At 36.4% G+C, this 22,149-nt stretch overlaps 1 protein-coding gene across 3 annotated transcripts in view; it reads left to right on the top strand.

Annotated features, from left to right (window-relative positions):
* The window catches only part of HERC2 (HECT and RLD domain containing E3 ubiquitin protein ligase 2), a 111,575-nt gene that overhangs the window by 65,352 nt on the left and 24,074 nt on the right, over positions 1 to 22,149 (top strand). For 2 of the 3 annotated variants that reach the window (XM_048051157.2, XM_048051158.2), the window contains 23 exons: positions 1,553 to 1,743; positions 2,502 to 2,607; positions 2,781 to 2,872; positions 3,448 to 3,623; positions 4,109 to 4,220; positions 5,212 to 5,293; positions 5,397 to 5,540; positions 6,076 to 6,166; positions 7,638 to 7,815; positions 8,636 to 8,717; positions 8,800 to 8,971; positions 10,830 to 10,974; positions 11,637 to 11,862; positions 12,914 to 13,085; positions 13,647 to 13,833; positions 14,606 to 14,746; positions 15,102 to 15,293; positions 16,829 to 16,982; positions 18,288 to 18,395; positions 19,494 to 19,625; positions 20,409 to 20,567; positions 20,660 to 20,778; positions 21,151 to 21,276. In XM_048051157.2, the coding sequence (XP_047907114.1) occupies positions 1,553 to 1,743; positions 2,502 to 2,607; positions 2,781 to 2,872; positions 3,448 to 3,623; positions 4,109 to 4,220; positions 5,212 to 5,293; positions 5,397 to 5,540; positions 6,076 to 6,166; positions 7,638 to 7,815; positions 8,636 to 8,717; positions 8,800 to 8,971; positions 10,830 to 10,974; positions 11,637 to 11,862; positions 12,914 to 13,085; positions 13,647 to 13,833; positions 14,606 to 14,746; positions 15,102 to 15,293; positions 16,829 to 16,982; positions 18,288 to 18,395; positions 19,494 to 19,625; positions 20,409 to 20,567; positions 20,660 to 20,778; positions 21,151 to 21,276 (3,287 nt within the window). The remainder of the gene's footprint in view (positions 1 to 1,552; positions 1,744 to 2,501; positions 2,608 to 2,780; positions 2,873 to 3,447; positions 3,624 to 4,108; positions 4,221 to 5,211; positions 5,294 to 5,396; positions 5,541 to 6,075; positions 6,167 to 7,637; positions 7,816 to 8,635; positions 8,718 to 8,799; positions 8,972 to 10,829; positions 10,975 to 11,636; positions 11,863 to 12,913; positions 13,086 to 13,646; positions 13,834 to 14,605; positions 14,747 to 15,101; positions 15,294 to 16,828; positions 16,983 to 18,287; positions 18,396 to 19,493; positions 19,626 to 20,408; positions 20,568 to 20,659; positions 20,779 to 21,150; positions 21,277 to 22,149) is intronic. The other variant, XM_066983432.1, reaches the window with a different exon arrangement.

The following is a 22,149-nucleotide window of genomic DNA, read 5'->3' on the forward strand; positions in this document are numbered from 1 at the left end:
ACTCAAAATGCAATGAATTTGTTGTAAAAAGTTTTAAACATCAGCATTGTATCATAATGAAACTAATGGTTGGACTCACCCTCTAGACAGCAAAACATTTTAACACATCACAGTGCTGTAGCAATTGCTTGTGGTGAACTATGCCAAAATGCCAACCCTTAAGCTTTTGTTGTACTGTTAAATAAGTTTAAAAAAGGCTGCCTGACAACTAACTGTTTGTTAGAACTGACTTATTAGCTACACCAAGAGCCAAAATGGTGTAATTCTTTAATCTTCCTGCCTTTTGCTGTGAGTTCGAATGTAGGTGAGTAGATCCTCATGACAGCAGGTAAAACTTGAAATACGTCATCTAAGATTCATTTTTAGACTTCTATTGACCTGTAATAGTGTTGCCTAGCAATGTGTGATGGCTGTTGCCTCGCTTCCTCCATGATTTGGAGACTCTGGATAATTTATAAGAATGGCCCGTTACAAGAAAGGGAGACCTTTTGAAACACTCATCAGAATTTTTAACTTTTGAAGACAAGAACAGTTGAAACCATTTTAACTCCAAAACTTTTGGGTTTTGCATCATTATTAATACCAGAAACCGGCTTTTATTTCTTTTCTCCCCAGCCATCTAAAAATCAGTCTGATATCTAGCTTTTTGCAAGGCAATGCTGGCTTTTAGATTAAACATATAGCCAGCCTGATTAGTTTGGAAAATAAATAAAACTTATTCCCTACTAGAGATCTTGAACATGCATTGTATTTATATCATGGTCTCTTGAAAGGGCAAGAAAGACTTCCCATTAAGAAATCAGTTAGCATGGTTGTGTATTGGTAACCCTGCCCATTGCACTGGGTGTAGGCTAGAGAAGTTCTAATAATATTTTTGTCAGGCTTACTAGAAGCTACAAACATCAGTAAAGGGCTTGTGCAAGGAGGAAAACGGCAGCTCTCTAACCTTTCTCGTTCTTGACTAAGGTTCAGAATTTTTGAGTGATGAAACTTAGATGCATATTCTCCCGTAAAGGATTTCTCTCAAGGGTTGGCTGAGTATTTTTCATGTTCTGTGGTGGTGTACAAAACTCACATGCTGTGGGCCTGTGTTTTGAAGTGTATGTACCATCAAATTTTGATTTATATTTCAAAAGGAAGGAACATTTTCAGAATTACTCTTAGTGTTTTACATTCCTAGAGATATTAGAGCAATTTTCCTTAATTTTTTAATAATCATTTTTTTACGAATTCATGGATGGTTTCTTGGTACAAATCAATCCTAAGAATAGAAGGTGTGACATCCCAAATGACAGGCATGAGAACTTGTCATCAGATAGAGTACTTGGAACTCATAAAAAGGAATAAATTTCAAGCAATGCCCTTTAAACATGAATAATATTACCATATATATGTGGCATGCTTTCTTCGTGCTTATGTGTTGTGTCTTCTACTTTTAGACCACATGTCTGAAGTCTTTGATTTCTTCTATTTCCTTTCACATTGCTTACGGATTTATTTAAAATAATTTTCCCTGAGAGGTACATGCTTAAAATTTCATTTAACCACGCAGGTCAGTCTCCAGTATTTTGCGGACGTTCTGGAAAACAGCTGAAGAGACGGCATAGTAGCCAGCGGGGAATGTTACTGGATGATTGGTCAAGAATAGTTAAGAATTTGAACGTCTCATCCTCTGTGAATCAGGCTTCGCGGCTTATTGATGGTAGTGAGCAGTGCTGGCAGTCTTCTGGCTCACAAGGAAAGGTAACTTGAAACCCTAACTGGTTTATTCTGGCATGCTTTCTTCTCAAGAGGGTAACTGTTTACCTTACTTTGCTAATAGATTTGTTTGTTACCTTCATGTAAGATAGAGAAGTAGTAAAAACAAAGTACAAAGCTGTGTTTCTTCATAGTAAGTGTGCCTATTTTTAAAGCTGTGCTTCATCATTATAATTATTCCTTGTAAATTATAAGGAACTTTTGTGAGTTTTGAAATACAGGGTAATTATTTTATTCTGTAGTTGGTCATATGATTGCAGTAGCCTTTTCAGTGTAGTAACTAACGTTTTTTATCATATTGATTATATTTTACTTAAGTGAGTTTATTGCAAGAGGAAAAGCATTAATATTCTTACTAAATAAAACTCTTCTGGCTACTTCTCACTTGTGCTCCTTCTTAGTCTATGGTTTTATTGGCCCACAGTGCTACTTTGTGGCCAGTCTAGGCTTCATTTGCATCTAGGCTTCTTTCAAAGATTTATGGTGTCCCATTTCTTGACCACCAAGGGCATTGTGTTTTCTCAGTCTTCTTGATGGTGTTGCTCTTGAGTGAAATCAATTGCTTGCTGCGACTGTTTCTCTTTCCCTGGGGGTTGGACTGCCCAGATTCCACGCGTTGCAGATGTTGTGTACCATTGGAGAATGTTTTCTCACTCTTTATTGAAAAACACATTTACTCTTCTTAAGTCATACAGTGATTCTGTGAATACCATCTGAAAATTATTTTTTTTTCTTTGCCTTAGCACTGGATTCGTTTGGAGATTTTTCCAGATGTTCTTGTTCACAGACTAAAGATGGTAGTGGACCCTGCAGACAGCAGTTACATGCCCTCTTTAGTTGTAGTTTCAGGTATGTGAATGCACTCTGAGAAACTTGAAAAATACATTTTTGTACATCCAACAGTAGGTATTTATCTGGTTTCAGTCAGTGTAGTCTGTGTGTCTATTCAACACGTGTAGTGCCTGTTTGTGACACAAACTCCTTATTTTAATATGTTTTTATTTCAATGTTTTGTTTTCTAGGGGGGAATTCCTTAAATAACCTTATAGAGCTGAAGACAATCAACATAAATCCTACAGATACCACAGTGCCTCTTCTCAGCGATTGTACTGAAGTAAGTGAACTTTGTGTTCAGAGAATTATTCCTGTATGCAACTGAAAAATATTTTGTTGCAAGAGATGGATCAAAAGAACTGCTGTTATTATTAAAGCATGGTATTTTACTTTTCCTCTCTGAGAAGCATTTCTGGCAGTTGTAAAGTTAACTATTCTGATAAGTTTTACTGTAACCACAGTGCAACTCTATAATAGCTTCAGCAGTCATATATCTTAGTTTTTTTGTGATGTAAATCAATATACTTATGAACCAAGGTGGCCTCCCAATAAGCTTAAATCTGGGGATCACTTTGGTGGGTGATTTTATTTTGCGTGGTAGTTCTGATCATTTTCAGTAACAACAAGAAGGAATGAGTACAGATTTTTTTAGATTGGAAGTGAAATCATTAAACCAACGAGGCCACATGTTTGTCTTAGATTACAAATTATTTAGTGCTGAAAAGCTAAATAATTGAAATTACAAATTCATTTAGTTAATGGTTACAAAAATCAAGCAAAAGTTCTAAGTCTTTCCTAAGTTTTGTAAAGCTATATAGGATGCAAAAGATGGCAATTTATTTTTTTTCTTCTTAGTATCACAGGTATATTGAGATTGCAATCAAGCAGTGCAGGAGCTCTGGAATTGATTGCAAAATACATGGCCTCAGCATACTGGGACGTATACGTGCAGAGGATGAGGATTTGGCTGCAGTCCCTTTCCTTGCTTCTGATAATGAGGAAGAGGATGATGATAAAGCTAACACTGGGAGGTAGGTAACTGTAGGTGGGGAGGGGGGAATTATAAAGAGACTTATTTCCTGAATGGAATATATAGATGCTTACTTGTAAGCAGTGCATCTTAATTAGACTGAATAGCAGAAAAAGAAATCAGTATCTTTGCCAGAATTGTAGGTAGGTCATTCGTTGAATAAATACATTGTTTAAGATTATCACACTGGTAAGGTGGTAGTATTTTGTACAACTCATGCTGCTTCTCAACCTGGAGTTCAAATCCTAGCCGAAAACTTGATGTATTCATACTTCATATTGTAGCATGTATATATTTACCATTGCTCGTGAGAATACATATTCTGTTTTTTTTGGTTTTTATTTTTCATAGCCACCTCTCAACTGTGATGATACAGTTTGGATACTGAAACTGTTCTGATATGCAAAATCGGTAGATAAAAAAATGCATATGTTATAGCATGGCGGTTGCTTAAACTGACTTTTTTTTTTTCCTAAATATGCCCAGTCTTGTTAGAAAGAAGGCAGCTGGGCTGGAATCGGCAGCTACAATAAGGACCAAAGTTTTTGTTTGGGGACTGAATGACAAAGATCAGTTGGGAGGACTAAAGGGTTCTAAGGTATGTTTGTGATTTTAACACTTTATTGTGAAACAGAAGCAGCAAAAATAAAATGTGCAAGTCTCACACAACTCAAATTTAATTTAAACGTAATTAGAAATTTCAAGTTTATTACCAGTATCTATCACGGGTAGATTTTCCTGGGTTTTTGATGTTAAGAAGTGTAGATGTATGCTAGATGGAAATATTGGACCAAATATGCATTTTGGTTGTTACTCTGAAATCTAGTTTTTTTTTTTAGTAGCCACTTAACTATTTGGTTTAGTTGATAAACTAGTTATCTTAAAATTCTGTAATGCACTCTCTATATTTTGTTCCTTTTGAGCTTATTGCATGTATTAAGTGTAGATAATAGTGAAATTTTCTATGCATTACCTGTAAGCGGAGCTGGTTCACTAATCAGAAAAAGAAGTTGAATTCTAATCTTTTCATTAGTGTAACCTGATTACATTTTAGTGCATTTGAAAGGAAATTCAGGTCTGTATGCAACTGCTTATACATAATTTTTGATACGATGTAATATGGGAGATGCATGGTGAGTATTGAATCAGTCTGAGTTTTTAATCTTAGAAGTATGCTAAGGGCATTAATTTCAGTTCTAAAAAACACGTTAAAGTGTTGTGTACAGGCTGGACCCATGGGCCAAGGCCAGTTGTATGAGGTTCCATGAGGCTATGGGCTCGGTTCTGCACTCAGTTGGATTTTCTCAAGAAAACTATCCTAAAAAAAAGTCCTTGTTTTTATCCCATTTCATTTTCTCTCAGGCTTTGTGTTTATTATGGTTTCAGTATTGTGTGCCTTTTCTTGGTTTCTGTCTTTTGCCTGATGTATATTAACAGATGTGTGAACCGTCTGAATAATACAGAAAATTTTCATGTATCTTAAATGTAGCTGTCAGATTAAGTGGATGATCACTTAAGAACAGCTCTTCTATTAAAAGTATAAAACTTTAAAATGTATTGTAATAATTTCTATTTCCTGTCTTCTCTAGATAAAGGTTCCTTCCTTTTCTGAAACCCTGTCTGCCTTGAATGTTGTACAAGTAGCTGGAGGGTCCAAAAGCCTTTTTGCAGGTAATACAAGTTTAAAATACGTATTGGGTATTTAAGAGCAGAAATAAATTTCCAGTTTCAAAACATTAACAGTATTACAAACTGTTTTTTTTCCCTATTTTAGTGACTGTAGAGGGTAAAGTATATGCCTGTGGAGAAGCTACAAATGGAAGGTTGGGTTTAGGAATATCTAGTGGAACTGTGCCTATTCCTCGCCAGATTACAGCTCTCAGTAACTATGTTGTAAAGAAGGTGGCTGTTCACTCAGGTACTGGCTATTGCTATGCTTACATACATGAACAGAACATATTAAGCCTAAAAATAGAAATTGTTTCTCAGTTTCTTGGGTGCTGTGATGCCCCAGCATATTTCATTTTATTTTTTTATTTTTAATAAGTAGAGAGTGTTAAATTCTGCAAGTTTTATGGTAAAATCTGAATTTTGAACATACCCAAATTCTTGATTGCTGGAAAAGTTTTTGCAGTCTGATCCAGAGAAAGTATTTTCATTTTTTTTGAATACTGCTAAATAGGGTGTTTGATACTGTTTTTTTATTTTCCTTGCAGCATTGAAAATAACAAATTAAGTGATTATTTTTTTTTCTTTTTAATGTGCTAAGAAGTCTACATTCACAATTGTTTTGTGTTTTAAATTAAATCATACAAAAGCTGCTTAGAATGTGGCTAACGTGTTGGGTAGAAAGGCTCATACAAATAAGTTGTAGAAACAAATCAGTATCAAATTTCTGAGATTTTTGCTAGACCTCTGCCTGCTTCAGTGTTTAAATTTGTATTTACTTTCAGGTGGCCGGCATGCTATGGCGTTAACTGTTGATGGAAAGATATTTTCATGGGGTGAAGGAGATGATGGAAAACTTGGTCACTTCAGTCGAATGTAAGGATACCAATTTTATCTGTGTTTCAGTGAGAGAGAGCATTGCTATTGCATGTCATAGCACGACTAACCACCACCTTTGACAATTACAGGGTTCTTAATGTAATAGGAATAAAAAATTGTGCCCAAAAAGACTTTCTCAGCGGAGTATGACAACTTACAGTGCAGAATTTGTATCAGTTTCAGTCATTTAATAAGGAAGCATTCAATTAATTTTAATTTAATACTTGGAAATGATATATTCAGTAGAAAAGTCTTTATTAGTATTTTTGAAAGTTATTGGTGAAAAAGTATACTTCTGGACATGAAATTTTTGGTTAGTGTTATGAGATAAGGATTACTGATCTAGCCTGATGTGTAAAACTGTAGTGGTTTTACATTCCTGAGCTGTAACAGTCTGCAAGTCTGCAACTATTTTGTAGCCCTATTCTTAGACTTATAATCACAAACTTTTTAGTCAGAAATAAGTTTCTTACTTTTTGGTAGAAGACAGTTCAGTTGTCCACATGACAATGGTAAGGAAAATTTAGATTTGTCAGGATTGTATGCGACATGGAACAAAGTTTTGAAAGAAAAAAGACATAGACATAAGCAATGGAGAAATCCTTGTTTATCATTCTGGTGTATTCTGAAATGTTGCTCAGAATACATCGAAAATGACAGTGCTCAACTCAGATGTTTAATATATGATGACACACAAATATTCTTGGGGGGGGTGTGTATCAGTCAAGTCTATAAAAACAGAAGTCCAGATTAGAGCAGTATTATTTCATTGTTCAACTGCCTCATGTTTTCTGTGATGTATTCACAGAGAGACTTGGAATTCTTACCATGGGCATTTGTTGGGAGCTAACTTTCCAAAAGCCATATGTGTGTTTATAAAACATGAATAGTGGCTCTGATACAGTCAATATTAGAAAACCCTCTTGAGTTGAAACTCTTCCCTAAATTCAAAGTATATTGTTATGATGTGAATAGTAAATGTTTCTAGTACTCTTACAGAAGCCTGACAATAAATTTCAGTTCTGGTTTCTCTCTTATTAACAAGCAAAATTGGGATGAAAATGTCATCTTTTAATCTCATTGTCTGCTCTGTGTCATCAGGGTGGAGAAATAATTACACCTAACAAATCGCTCAACCTTGGGTAGTGATAGGATATCAGTTTTCACTTTATCTGCTTTTTAATTGATTCATCGTTTTGGTATTTTAGTTTTGTCATCGAAGTTTTGCAGTGTACATGCTTAAAAAAATTAAAATCAAAACAAAACCATTGGAGTACCTTAAAACAGTATAAATATAAAATGTGTGGTGCTACTACAGGATAAATCTTGGAATCATAAGTTGCATTTTATTTTATCTTCAGGTTACTGTTAGTTTTACTCAAATATTTTTTTAGGTTATAGAGCTTGATGTATTGATTAACTCTTTCACAAGTGATGCAATGGTGTACTCTTTACTCACTATCTTTAGGAACTGTGATAAGCCCAGATTGATAGAAGCATTGAAAACCAAACGCATCCGCGATATTGCTTGTGGCAGTTCCCACAGTGCTGCCATTACCTCTAGTGGTGAACTGTATACATGGGGTCTTGGAGAATATGGAAGGCTAGGACATGGAGATAATACTACACAGCTGAAACCTAAGATGGTAAAGTAAATGTTTCTCATCTCTGATGAAATGCGAGTGTTTGTTTAGTAAATGATAAAAGTAAAGCAAAGCCAAAACTGTAAAAGCAGTATGAAGACATCATTTTTGAGTGATCTGATTAGGTTTTGGTACACATACCTCTAATAAGATGCAAGGTATTTCAGAAAGGCCAAGAATCACAGAATGATTTGGACTGGAAGGGACCTTAAAGATCATCCAATTCAAACCCCCCTGCTGTGGGCAGAGACTCCTTGCTCAAAGCCCCATCCAACCTGGTCCTGAACACCTTCAGGGACGGGGCATCCACAGCTTCTCTGGGCAACCTGTGCCAGTGCCTCACCACCCTCTGAGTGAAGAATGTCCTCCTAATATCTCATATAAACCTACCCTCTTTTTGTTTAAAGCCATTATCCCTTGTCCTATCACTCTACTACCTGACAGAGTCCCTCCCCAACTTTCCTGTAGGCCCCCTTTAGGTACTGGAAAGCCACTGTATGGTCTCCCTGAAGCCTTCTCTTCTCCAGGCTGAACAACCTGATCCAGTTTCTCTGGCTATGTCTCGGAAAATGATTCAGAGCAGCTCGTGCTGTTCTGAACATTCGTGTCATGCATCTGCTTTGACACATAGCTGGAAGTTACTGTTGTCACTGAGCAGTGTTGGATATTGACTAAGCAGGGCTTGATTAAAGCTTTCCTAAATGGCATGCTCAGGCTGGACATAAAGAACAAGATTAATTGTAAGAGCTTGAAAATGTTTGTACAAGTTTTAAAATACAATGAATCTCTTTGAAACATCTTTTTTTTGGTGTGTGTTTTGTAGGTTAAAGTGCTCCTTGGCCACAGAGTAATTCAGGTTGCTTGTGGAAGCAGAGATGCTCAGACCCTCGCTTTGACAGATGAAGGTAGGAATGTCTTGTTCCAGAAGCTTTCTGGCACGTAGGAATACTGTGATCATTGTTTGACCTGCAGTTTGGTGTTTGTTAGGTTTGGTGTTTTCTTGGGGTGATGGTGATTTTGGAAAACTGGGCCGAGGAGGAAGTGAAGGATGCAACATTCCTCAGAACATTGAAAGACTAAACGGCCAAGGCGTTTGTCAGATTGAGTGTGGTGCACAGTTCTCGTTGGCACTGACCAAGTCAGGAGTGGTATGGACGTGGTACGTTAAATATGCTGGAAAATATTAACAAAGTAATTGCTAAGTATGTGTTGTATTTACTGCTCTTTGTACATCTTAACCCCATCTCTGCCTTATCCGTGTGCTGACTTCGTCTTTTAGATTGGAATCTCTTTGTGACAAGCTCTGATCTGTTCAGTTACTGTCTTGTAGCATGCTGAGTTGTCTGTTGTACTTTGTTAGGATGCCTGGGTCTCACTGAATTAGTGGAGGAAGCGGAAGATCATTCCCTCTTAGGAACAATGAAGCATGCAAAGAAATGTTAATTTTAGACTTTGGAGCAGACTGGGAAAAAGAGAATATGAGAATTGTAGCACGGAGTATGTAGCCTACAGTTAAAATAGAATAAGGATATAATAAAGTAAGGAAATAGGAGTAACTTAGTACTGAGAGATGGAAAGGACTGTGTTGGAAGCACATGGGACATTGCAAAGTTCATTGCTGCTCAGAAAGCCACTGAGTTGTCAGTAACGATCCTTTTTATTTTTCTTCTCTTTATCTGTTGACTTCTGCTTTGTTATGAACACAAACCTGGCTTTTTAAGTTTATAAACCTTTTGTAAAATTTTTGAGTTTCCTGAGTGGCAGATCAACCTCAGAGCCCTACCCATCTCAAGGTCTTATCCCATCCTTGTGTAATAAGGCCATGACCTGTTTGATGTATATCAAAGCCAAGAAGATGTAAAATGATCGTTTTTGTTTTATATATCAGCGACTGATGAATAATACATAGAGAAATCCACAAAACTTCTATTTTTATAAGTTGCTTCTCTTCTTAAAAGGGAGAAATGCTTTTAGGAGAGTTGTCATTTCTGAGTGGCTACTGGAAGCTGTATTTATCTCTCTCACTTTTCCCCATATTTTAAGTTACTGTGGTGACAAAAGGAGTAAGAGGAAAGGGAATTTGGAAGTCTTTAAGAATGCTTTGCAGAATTCTTGTTCATTCTCTCCTTCCCCCTCTTTGTCTTAACACTGTTACTTTTAGTCATAAAACCTACAGCTATTTATGACATTTCATGACAGGATTACAATGAGATTTTTTGTTTTTCTGCTGTGCACGTCTGTACTTTAGGATGACTGAATTCCTTCTCACTTTTCTTATCTTCATGAGTTTGTATTGATTTGAGGGCAAAATCGTAACTTCTGTGTTGTGTCTTTAGGTAGGCAATAATACACTGGAGGTGAATGTGATGTACAGTAACATCTTTTGTTGAGAAATTGGTATTGGTAGTGCTGAGCTGCAGAACTGAGTGAATGGTTACTAAAAACACAGTGGAAGAAGTCTGTCTTCTTCGTCTTCACTGACATTATTAGAGAGATACTAAGGTGTCTGTTACTTTTTGTCTATGGTATATTTTTAGTGAAATTTTAACTTCCGTATGACAATTTTACAAGACTAGATAGACTATGGAGGCTTGAGAACCTATACTGAGGCTTGCAGTAGTGTGAAAAATCTCAGTTCTGCGAACATGATAGTTTTTGTATTTTTTTTTTTTTTCAAGTAAGTCAGCTTGGTAAATGGTCTGTTATTTTTAGGTGCATCTTCAATAGTATAAGCTCGTCCAAACAGACTTAACAAATGAATTTTGTAAGTATACAACTGCAGCTGCAATATATAGAAAAAGTAGTCATAAATGATGCCTGTTCCATACTGAGGTGAAAAGAAATGGGGTCTTAGTATTAGGGTTATATTTTGTACCCTTTGTATATGTGTACATATACATATGATGAGCATGTATCATTTACCCAATGATAACTGAGGATTATTGATTTTGGAAACTGCATTGACAAGGGAATATGCGAACAGTGTAATTGTCCTTTTATTTTTCTATCTGTTTTAGGGGTAAGGGAGATTACTTCAGGCTAGGCCACGGTACTGATGTGCATGTCAGAAAGCCGCAAGTAGTGGAAGGATTGAGGGGTAAAAAGATCGTGCACGTGGCAGTAGGTGCGCTCCATTGTCTAGCCGTTACTGACACTGGACAGGTATGCTTCCCTTTATCCTTGATCCAGAAAGAAATAAATTGTTGAAGAAGACTGTAATAGCATCAGTGCTGATTAAATAGAAGAAAATTTTCTCACTATATTTATTTGCTTTTTAAAGTCCTGAATAAATATAAGCATTTATTATAACTTAAAATACATTACCCTCCGTATCACTGTTGGACTTCAAGTGTTGCTTTAGTAGTTTTTGCTGTATTTTCTTAGTTTGTGGATTATCTACACGATCTCTTTCTTGCTTCTCACTCTTAAAATGAAGCAGTAGTCATAGTATTTGGATAGCTGCTTCTGCTGTGATCCAGCATTGTCATTATCATAGTATTGATTGAGATCTCCAGTGTAATTAATATGCAACTGATTCTTTTAATTTAATTGTTCACTGTGAACATTGAATAATTTATGTATCAACTGATGATTTATGAATCTGCAGCAATTTTTGAATCACCTGATAAAGGACTGCTTTGATTTTTTAAATGTATGGTAGTTCCTGCATTATTTAAAAATAAATAAGTCATGGCAATAAGTTCTATAAATTATCTTGGGTTAATAATAGAAATCACTAAAATTTATCTGCAGAAATTTTAAAGAAAACAATTAAATGAAGCAATCAGTGAGACAAAGTAATAAATAAAAATGTTTATTGGCAGGTTTACGCTTGGGGTGACAATGACCATGGGCAGCAAGGCAATGGAACGACTACAGTCAATAGAAAGCCCACTCTTGTACAGGGCTTGGAAGGCCAGAAAATCACCCGGGTTGCTTGTGGATCTTCCCACAGTGTAGCTTGGACAACAGTGGATGTAGCTACACCATCTGTTCATGAACCGGTACTTTTCCAGACAGCGAGGGACCCTTTAGGTGCTTCTTATCTTGGTTCGTATTCATTGCCTTATGTTTTTTTTATGCCACTGCAGAGTTGGTTGTGTGTTTGTGGTTTAACAGTTGATAGAAGAGTGCAAAAAGAAAAGTGTCTTTAAAAAAAAAAAAAAAAGACAAAAAGAGGAGAAAAATGAACAAAAAACATTCCTGCCCTAAAAAACAAACCCTCTTCTTGAAAATGGAAGTTATAAAGGGCTTGTTCAGAAGTAACATTAGTTTGAATGTTTGTTGTTCTTCAGACAATTAAAATGCAGCAAACTTTATCAAATGACCCAAAGTCTTTGTCTTTATTCTGGGATAGAGCTTTATGAAGATAATAGTAGATGGATGCTACTGTAATATTGGTCTTCTTACATTATCTTTTGCTTAAATTCTGTGCTACTGTTTTTTTTTGTTCCTAAAGTAAGTGACTAAGAATTAGGGAGGCAAGAAAGCGATGTTTCTGTGTTGAATATAAAAGGGCCAGTATTTTGCTAATTAATTTCTTTCAAAACAAGGATATTTAAAACAAGATCAAAAACTACATAATAGAATATTTGTTTAGAATTGCAAGGGTACCTAATAAATATTAATGTTGGGGAAATTTCTGTTTAAGAAAAACTTGTTTTAGATTCCAATAGAGAAAATATTTATCTGTATTACCCTATTGTTTGTGACTAAGTAACAAGTTGGAACACTTCATTTTATGAAAAGCAGTTGCTGAAAAGCCTCAGTATTGACTTTAATATTGCAGCTGTAGGAACCACAGTTTAAAAATTTCCTGTAGACTTAGATTTACAGTCACCTTTACTGTGTGATGGAGCCCTGGCACAGGCTGCCCAGAGAGGCTGTGGGGTCTCCTCCTTGGAGGCCTTCAAAAGCCGCCTGGAGATGGGCCTGGGCAGCCTGCGCTGGGTGGCCCTGCTGGGGCAGGGCTTGGGCCTGGTGGCCTCCAGAGGGCCCTGACAGCCTCAGCCACACTGTAATATGTGATCTTTAATGATTTACCAAGAAATTAAATAAAATATAAAACATGCTTGCTTTCTCTTTTTTCTCCTTAATTCAGGTGTTCCTTCAGATGCAGATTCTTCTGCTGCCAGTAACAAAATCAGTGGTGCAAACAGTTCGAAGCCGAATCGCCCTTCCCTTGCTAAGATTCTCTTGTCGCTTGATGGGAATGTTGCCAAACAGCAGGCGCTATCTCATATTCTGATGGCGTTACAAATTATGTATGCCAGGTAGGCATTCAGGTGTTCTTGTGTCTTAAGCAGTGAACAATATAGCTTGCTTTCTTTTAGTGCCTGTTGAGTCAAATACAAATGGTTTTACCAATTCGGATGGGGCCAAGCTTCATTGAAATTATCTTTTGATGTTCCTGTTAGCTTTATGATGTTATGGTTTCTTCAGAATGAGAAACTTCCAGTACCTGGGGAAAAACAATTGTTTATTCAAGAATGCTCAAGTAAACCATGTAAAAGGAGCATAACTAAACTGTGATAGATGAAGTGGAAGAAGCAGTGGGGGACAGGGTGAAAAGAATAATAAAACTTTACTGTGCCCTCCTTGTTGGTAGAGAAGAGAGTATTTGTGCTAAAATTTATGAAGAGGAACTTAGTAAAATAGTGTGGTCTTAAGAAACAGCATTTAACCATCTGACTCGAAGGATGGAGGTAAACTACTCTGTAAATTCCAGAGCCTGGAAACCTTTGGTTATTTTATTAAGACAGGCTAATATTTTTTTTCTAGTTCAACAAGGGAGTATAATTAGGTTTATGTTCATCTGTCTTAAATGATTTCAGGGATGCAGTTGTTGGAGCATTGATGCCTGCAAGTATGATTGCACCAGTAGAATGTCCCTCTTCATCGCCAGCCCCCCCATCAGATGCCACGTCTACAGGGAGCCCTGCAAATGGAGATGAATGCATGCTTGTAGGAGATATAGAAGAGAGGCTGAGCCCAAATCCATGGCAGGACAGGAGAGGGGAGGTAGTATCAAGTGAATTTTCAAACATCATTTAACAGTAAAGCTGAAAAATGCTGCTCAGTATTTAGTTTGATAGTAGCAGAGATTAAACAATTCTTTTGTACTATGATCTCTGGAGTGAGTATGCTGTGTGTGTCAGATTTGGAAAAACTAAGATTTTAGACTGAAATCAATTGAGAACTTTGAGAATGTAGTATGTCATTAAAAGGCAATTATGATTTTTTTGTAGTATTTTAAAGTTGATTTTAAAATATTAATTATTTGACCAGATATCAACGTAACTTTACAGGAGTGATCATTAAAAAAAAAGTCTGGATTAGGGGAATCTTTGAGAATTACTTAATGGAACATAACTCGTAAATTTATATTAATGAATGTAGACAGGAGAGCTTGAATGAAATTTTACCCTCTTGATGCCCAACTGCTCATAGAAGCAGAAAAAAGGAAAGGCTTGCTACTGAAGATCTTTCTTTCCCAGGCTTTTAACATGCAGTGCTTGGGGTTGTCTTCTGCACTGCAGACTCTTCTGCAGGCACTCATGCTTTATTGTGTTTTTGTAGCAGCTGGCATTTGCAGGGGTCAGGGCTGGTTTGCCATGACAAGAATATAAAATAGAAGCCAGAAAAACAGGGAGTGAATCTGTTGTATTTGAATTTGTCTGTTTTTGAATTGCTGCTGACTTTGAACGTAAACCCTTCAAACAAATAATTAGACTCCTAAAGGATTTACAGTATCTTATTGCAGCCTTTGTTACTTACTGTTCATTTTGGCTAGGTTGTTTCTTCAGAAGATGCTGTGACGCCATCTGCTGTAACTCCCTCAGCTGCTGCTGCCTCTTCCCGTCCTTTCATTCCAGTCACAGATGATCCTGGAGCTGCCAGTATTATTGCAGAAACCATGACAAAAACCAAAGAAGTAATGTTGTCAATGCCATTCTTAATAATTAAGTCCTTTCAGTGTTTTTATTGAGCACTTGTGCTGTTTTAGTACTTTTAGTTATTCTATATATGACTGCATTTTTGAAGTATATTAAAAGACTGTAATTATTATTACTTCCTTTTCCAAAGCTGAACAAGGTTAGTTTTAGGAAAGCATTTCCACGTGAGAAACAGGTTTAACAGTAGACTAATTCTGGGCCCATGTAAACCCAGAATTACAAATTGTCTTAAAGTACCTTCAGACTTCTTCAGACAAATTACCGCATTTAGATTCGGTGAGATGCCTCTTTCATCTTTGCACTGTCGATCTTCCTGCAATCTTTGTTTTGTAGGACGTAGAAAGCCAAAGTAAAGTATCTGGCCCGGAACCTCAGTACTTGGATGAATTTACTAGTCTCTTAGTACCAGATGACACGCGAGTCATGGTTGACCTGCTAAAGCTTGCTGTGTCCAACCGAGCAGGTGAAAAGGGAAGAGATGTTCTCTCAGCTGTTCTGTCTGGCATGGGCACAGCTTACCCACAGGTCAGGTTTTGTTTATCTTGCATTTTAACTGTCCTTTTTATTCTTCGCTTACTAGAAATTTTTCTTGTATTGTATGTAGTCTTGTATTGTAAATGTAGTTTGATTTACTGAGAAGCTTATTAAGCATGAAAATTAGAGTTGAACTTCAGGTATGTGAGCCTCAATGATTTTAATGGAAATACTATATGAACATATATATTTGCAATAAATGTGAGTATATTTTCTTGGTTCGTCATGCTGGCAAACCATGAAGCTGAATTAACCAAACCCTATTTGATGAATCTCCAGAATGTTAGTTTAAAAAGTTTTATGTTGGTTTTGTTTTACACTTAACTTTATTTCTCAAATTTGTGCAGTCATTATTGCTAGCTAGAACGTCAGTGTTAAGAATATATAGTTCTTGATTTTTAAGGTTTATATTTGATGCACTGAAGCTTATAACTATTTACAAAGTATCCATGGGTGTGGGTTTCCTTGGGACAGCTAAGAGACAATTAATAGATGTTCTAACCCTGGATGCTAACAGCTATACAGAAGATTAGGACAAATCATAAATGTTTTATATAATGTCTGCTAATAGGAATGAACTGAAAGTTGTTTAACATTTTTCAGCTTTACCCTTGAAATATTTTTCTAATGAGTATGATGAGTTTGTTTTAAGATCTTTATATGATGTAGTTCATTTATGGCTTTGCACTGCTTTAAAGACTGCTTTGAAATGTTGGAAATGATGCAAAGCTGGTGCTTGTGTTCCTTTTTTAAAATTGGCTTCACTACCCAAAAAGGTAAATAATGATTCTGATAAGGATCATATATTGAATTCAGAGTTTTTTAAAATAAATGATATAAATGACAAGACAGCTACACTTAAAAAAATAAAATAAAATAGGGTATATCTGTCCTAGTAAACCAGGATTGTGTGAGACCCTAACTAATGTGATTGGTGTGGGAGTAATAAAGTGGCATTTCTGGAGCTGTTAATTTTTTTCAAGTTTTTAAATTCCTTATTATGATCAGCTATATGTATACCTCTGTTCTGGATTTGAGATAGTTATTCCCCTCCCACCCCAATGAAATGCACAGTATATATGCACTAACATATCACCATTTTTCCTTCTAGCATTAATAGTGAGTGGCTAAACAACTTTTTTCTTTCCTCCAGAGTCAGAATTTTTATTTGAAACTGCTCTTTAAAAATAAGTCCTGTTCTCTCTAAATTATATATTTTAATGTTACATTTTGGTTAAAAGATTACATCTTTCACTAATCTCTTGGCCTATGATTTAGTTATGCTTTAGTTTATTTTTTCTGTGAGGGAAAAGTATTATTTGTTCTGGCATTTACTTAGAATTATGGTGTTTGGCTTCTAGTTTTAAAAGTTTTCAAGCTTTAGCGAGGAAAATTTGTTTTTTGTTTTTTTGTTTGTTTGTTTGTTTTTAAATTCAGGAAGAAGGGTAGTTGGCTTTAGATTTCTTGGGCTAACCATACATACTTTTTGTAAGCTTGATTTTAGGTTTGTCTTTTTTTTTTATTAGGTTGCTGATATGTTGTTGGAGCTATGTGTTACTGAGTTAGAAGATGTGGCAACTGATTCACAAAGTGGTCGCCTTTCATCACAACCAGTTGTGGTAGAAAGCAGCCATCCGTATACTGATGATACATCTTCTAGTGGCACAGTTAAAATACCAGGTATAGAATTCCTAGAGTTATGTTTCTAAAATTTGGTTACTTGCAAGCCTACATGCATAAATTTTTCCTCCGTTTACAAAAATGTGTGTAGAACTTTTCATAGAAACACAGAATCATAGAACAGCTTGGGTTGGAAGGGGACCTTAAAGACCATCTAGTTCCAACCCCTCTGCCATGGACAGAGATGCCATCCACTAGATCAGGTTGCCCAGGGCCTCATCCAACCTGGCCTCAAACACCTCCAGAGATGGGGCATCCACAGCCTCTCTAGGCAACTTGTTCAGTGCCTCACCACCCTCTGAGTGAAGAATTTCTTCCTAACCTCTAATCTGAAGTTAGGAAGTTTAGTTTAAAACCATTACCCCTTGTCCTATCATTGTCTGCCTGAGCAAAAAGTTGTTCTCCATCTTTTTATAAGCCCCCTTTAAGTATTGAAAAGCTGCAATGAGATCACCCTGGAGCCTTCTCTTCTGTAAGATGAGCATCCCCAGCCCTCTCAGCCTTTCTTACTAGGAGAGGTGCTCCAGCCCTCTGATCAACTTCATAGCTCTCCTCTAGACCCATTCTACCAGATCAACATTACAATACAAACAACAATACATACAAAGATACAAAAGTATTACTTTTAAAGTAATACTATGTATCCTGTTGCTATAATAAAATATTTCTTAAAATACTCGTATACAGCATGAACATCTCAGTCCTGTGAAATATATGTTTACTCAAGTTTGGGTTCTCTGTCTGTGACTGAGTTCTGTATACCATTTCTCTGCAGCTATATATTACTGCTATTTTCTGTTCAGTTACAAAGCTGAGAATGACCTGAGTTGTTTTCAAGGTCAGTAACTGAACCTGTCTTTCAGAAGAACTGAACTGTCTTTCAGCCTTGATCACTAGGAAATGCTTTTTTCCTTTCTATGCCTATGCTGTATTTTCATTTAGTGCTTCCTTCAGTATGTTATCTGGTACTTAATTCTCTATTGCCTGTATCTTTTGATATTTGTCTTAACTGTAAATACTTTTTTTTTTTTTTTTTTGCTACGGAAACTTCAGTTGGGAATGTTCTGAGTATAGTCTTCTCTCCTAGCTCAATTCACGAGCTCTCTACGATGTAAGTCTTTCAAAGAGAAGATGTTAGACAAACAATGTTATTAAACCAAAGCAAGTCCAGGTTCTCATTTTTATTAATGAGCACTGTGGCTTCCAAACATTTGCATTTGATTTCATGTGGATTTCTAAAATACTGCATTTGTTTGTGGTATTGATTGCTCTGTAGAAGTGTGTAAATTCTTTGTTGCTGTTTAGGTGCTGAGGGACTGAGAGTAGAATTTGATCGCCAGTGTTCTACAGAGCGGCGTCATGATCCACTCACCATCATGGATGGTGTCAACAGAATTGTTTCCGTCCGATCAGGTGCTTTTCCAAAGTGTCTTGTGTGATTTGCTGTTAAACGCTGAATTAAATGTACCGCTGTGACTTACTCCTTGTCAGGGATATACCAATAACAAAGAGGAAAAACTATGTAAATTGATATTCTATTTTAAACTAAAAAAAACCCAACCACTGTATGATCTACATACAGACATGAAAGATTGCTTTTCCGAAGAGCAGTTAGAGTGTAAAAAATTAATTACTAGCACCCATGGCACCATACGTGAATTTCTGTATAATCAAAGCATATTTTAACAAATTGGAAAAACAATTGTGAAATGATACTCCTTAGCTAGGTTTTGTCTCTTTCAAGTAATAATTATAGAAATTTGAGCTTTTTTACAGTCAAGACAAATGCTCTTCTGCTGTTGAATGCCCAAAATACAATCTAGGCTCTCTCTTTCTGTTTTCTGCTCTGATCTATGTAACTAACACTACATAAAATCTTCACATCTTTTATCATATTATCTGTAATTTCATTTTAAAGTGCTGTTGATTTTTCAGGAGACGATGGAGGAATATTTTTAATCTCATCAGATTTTACATTGAACCTACCCATATATTACATCAAGTGCAAGGGTCTAAGTAGTTACTGCCTATGCTTAACAATTCTGAACACTCATGATGTGGGCTTTTACTGCTCACCAGTTTTTCCCTCAACCTGCTTCAGTTGCACATGTTCATGTGTTTCATTATTGAGCTGGTTTTGGTTGGAAAGAGACCTAAAGCTTATGAAAATCTGTTGCAACGTACTAAAAATTAGCATGAAAGAAACTTGAAAATTCTTGCAATTTGAAAACAGAAGAATGGATTCTAGTAAGGCTTCATAATTGTTTTTTTTGAAAGAGGTATTAAAAGCACTGAGGACATATGTTAGAAGTGCTAATTGAATTAAGACTTAAGTTTTGTTAACGTAGCATCTTTATAGTTATGTTCATGTGCTCCACATACCTTTTTCTTTTGGAGTGTATTTATGTGATGTTTACAAGACATAATCATAGAGGGAAGTTACTCTTGGTGAGTGGCTTGCATTGGCTCAGTCAGTATGCGTGAATATGTTCATGTTACCTGCTGTAACAGGTCGAGAGTGGTCAGATTGGTCTAGTGAGTTGCGAATTCCAGGGGATGAACTGAAATGGAAGTTCATCAGTGATGGCTCCGTAAACGGATGGGGATGGCGATTCACTGTTTACCCTATCATGCCAGCTGCAGGTAAGATCATCACGTTTACATAAGGATGAGAGAGTATATTTACTAGTTTAGTTTCTACAATTAAATTTATTCCACAGTCTAAATATTTACATGCTGAAGTTTTAATTATTTATATTCATAGTATGAAAAATTTTTTATACCTGGAAAAAGTTTTCAACAAAGTCCTGAGAGGTGTACGTGTACATAAAGAAGAGAGAGAAGTATTTTTGTAATTGCTGTAGTTTGCCCCTCCATCAGTGAAGAGAGGTTACTTCTGAGGCATAATTCATGTGAATTTTTTTCTAATGAGCCTTTGGGATTAGGTGAACTGTGTTGTGATTGGTGATAGGATGCAAGGGAACGGCTTAAATCTGAGTTGGGGGAAGTTCAGATTGGATATTAGGAAAAAGTTCTTCACTGAGAGGAGGGTGGTCAAGCACTGGAATAAGCTCCTCATGGTCATAACCCCAAACCAGTTGTTGTTGAAGAAGCATTTGGCTAATGCTCTTAGATATATGGTTTAAATCCCAAGAGCTGCCTTGTGTGGCGTCACAAGTTGAACTTGATCCTTGTGGGTCTCTTCCAACTCAAGACGTTTTATGATTCTATGTCATGAAAGTGCCTCTTCTTTCCTGCCCCTTCAAAGGGAGGTGGAATAGACCAACTCAGATGTAGACCAGCACTGTAGACTGCTGCGTTTGGTCAGCTAAATCCTGCCCTTGTTCTGTTCTTATGTCAGTCCAAGGGCAAATCTTCTCCACCTTCTATTTTCTTACTTTATGTTTTACTTTTCGTTTCTTGCAGGCCCCAAAGACCTTCTCTCAGATCGTTGCATTCTTTCATGTCCCTCAATGGATTTGGTTACATGTTTGTTGGATTTTCGCTTAAATTTTGCTTCCAACAGGAGTATAGTTCCTCGCTTGGCAGCTTCTCTTGCAGCTTGTGCTCAGCTGAGTGCCTTAGGTAGGTGTAAGTCTTAAATTTAAGTCTGCTTGTTTGAAGTTAAAATGATTGTGTAAAGTAATTCTGGGATTTGTGTGCTTATATTTCCTTAGCTGCTGGCCACAGAATGTGGGCTTTGCAGAGACTACGGAAACTGCTCACAACGGAATTTGGCCAGTCTATTAACATCAACCGGATTCTTGGGGATAACGATGGGGAAACACGAGCTTTGGTAAGCAGGCAGCGATGCTCTTCTCTAACATTTTTCACATTAAGATATATGCAAAGCATTAAAAATGCTGGTCCTGCTGTTAAAGGCTTTTATTGTTAACCACAAAATAGGAAATGTGCACATGAATAGCCTACTTTCACAAGTCTGTAAGTACCTGTAAAGGGACTCCATTTTAGGAAAGAAAAAAAAAAACTAATACCAGTTTTGTATCTATGTGATTTTGGAATTGTCAAAAATGATATAAATACTTATGTATTTGGAAACGATTCTTCACATAACTAACTAGTTTGGTAAGTTACTAATTTTTTGTCATGGTTATCTAAACTTCTTGTAATTCATAGACAAATTTTCTTGTTCTGTGGTTTCTCTTAGAGTTTCACAGGGAGTGCTTTAGCTGCGTTGGTTAAAGGTCTTCCAGAAGCTTTGCAGCGACAGTTTGACTATGAAGACCCTATTGTGAGAGGTGGCAAACAACTGCTCCACAGCCCTTTCTTTAAGGTAATGGGATACAATCAGTAAAGAATTCATTACACATGTTTTTCTGGATTTTTTTTTGTGATACTAAGTGAGCACCTAGTAGCAATAGAGAAAATTCTTGTAAAGGTTGCTCTTAATGAATTTTGAAAAATGGGTCTGAACTCATAGAGATGAAGTTGCATTAAAAAAATATCAGAATGCTACTTCTAAAAGGAGAATCAAATATACAAATACAAGATCAGGAAAAACATTTGAAGGTGTAGTGGGCTACAGCTGAAACTGTTTTTGACAACTGATTTCTGAGTTTTCCTAACAGGAGTATTGTGTATTTTTATTTATCTGTTTAAATACGCTGAAGGTGGTGTTGACCTCTGGTTGGAACAAATAAAAATGCCTTAAAAGGAATGGTCTTCAGTTTTGGGCCTCATACTTCAAAGTGCAAAGAAATGAGCTGAGGAGGTCTAGAGAAGAGCAACAAGAATAATAAGGCTAAAAAAGCTTCCCCTGTAGTAAGAGTTAAAATAAGAGGATTTATCTATCTTAAAGAAATTCTTTAAGTAAAAGGTTTTAGAGAGAAGTAATCTATTGTTCACCATCTTCAGCAGTAAACTAAGTGGATTTCATTAGAGGAAAGATACTTAGTTTAGAAATGGAAGGTAAAAAGTTCAGCATGTGACATTTGATGTTGAAAAGATAATTAATCTAGGAGGTGTTTTTCACAGGGGTGCTGTGAAAATTGTTGGATTGGAGGAGGAAATTAGATATCTAACTGTGTGAGATCGTCTGGGTGCACTTGATACTGTCCAGTCAATGAGAGTAATGGACATGGATAGCTCTTGATGTCCCCTGTACTTTACCTTTTTTGAGACTGTGTTCATGCCCTACTGGTCTATG

This window comes from Anser cygnoides, chromosome 1, assembly GCF_040182565.1.
Source record: "Anser cygnoides isolate HZ-2024a breed goose chromosome 1, Taihu_goose_T2T_genome, whole genome shotgun sequence".
NCBI classification, from domain to species: domain Eukaryota; kingdom Metazoa; phylum Chordata; class Aves; order Anseriformes; family Anatidae; genus Anser; species Anser cygnoides.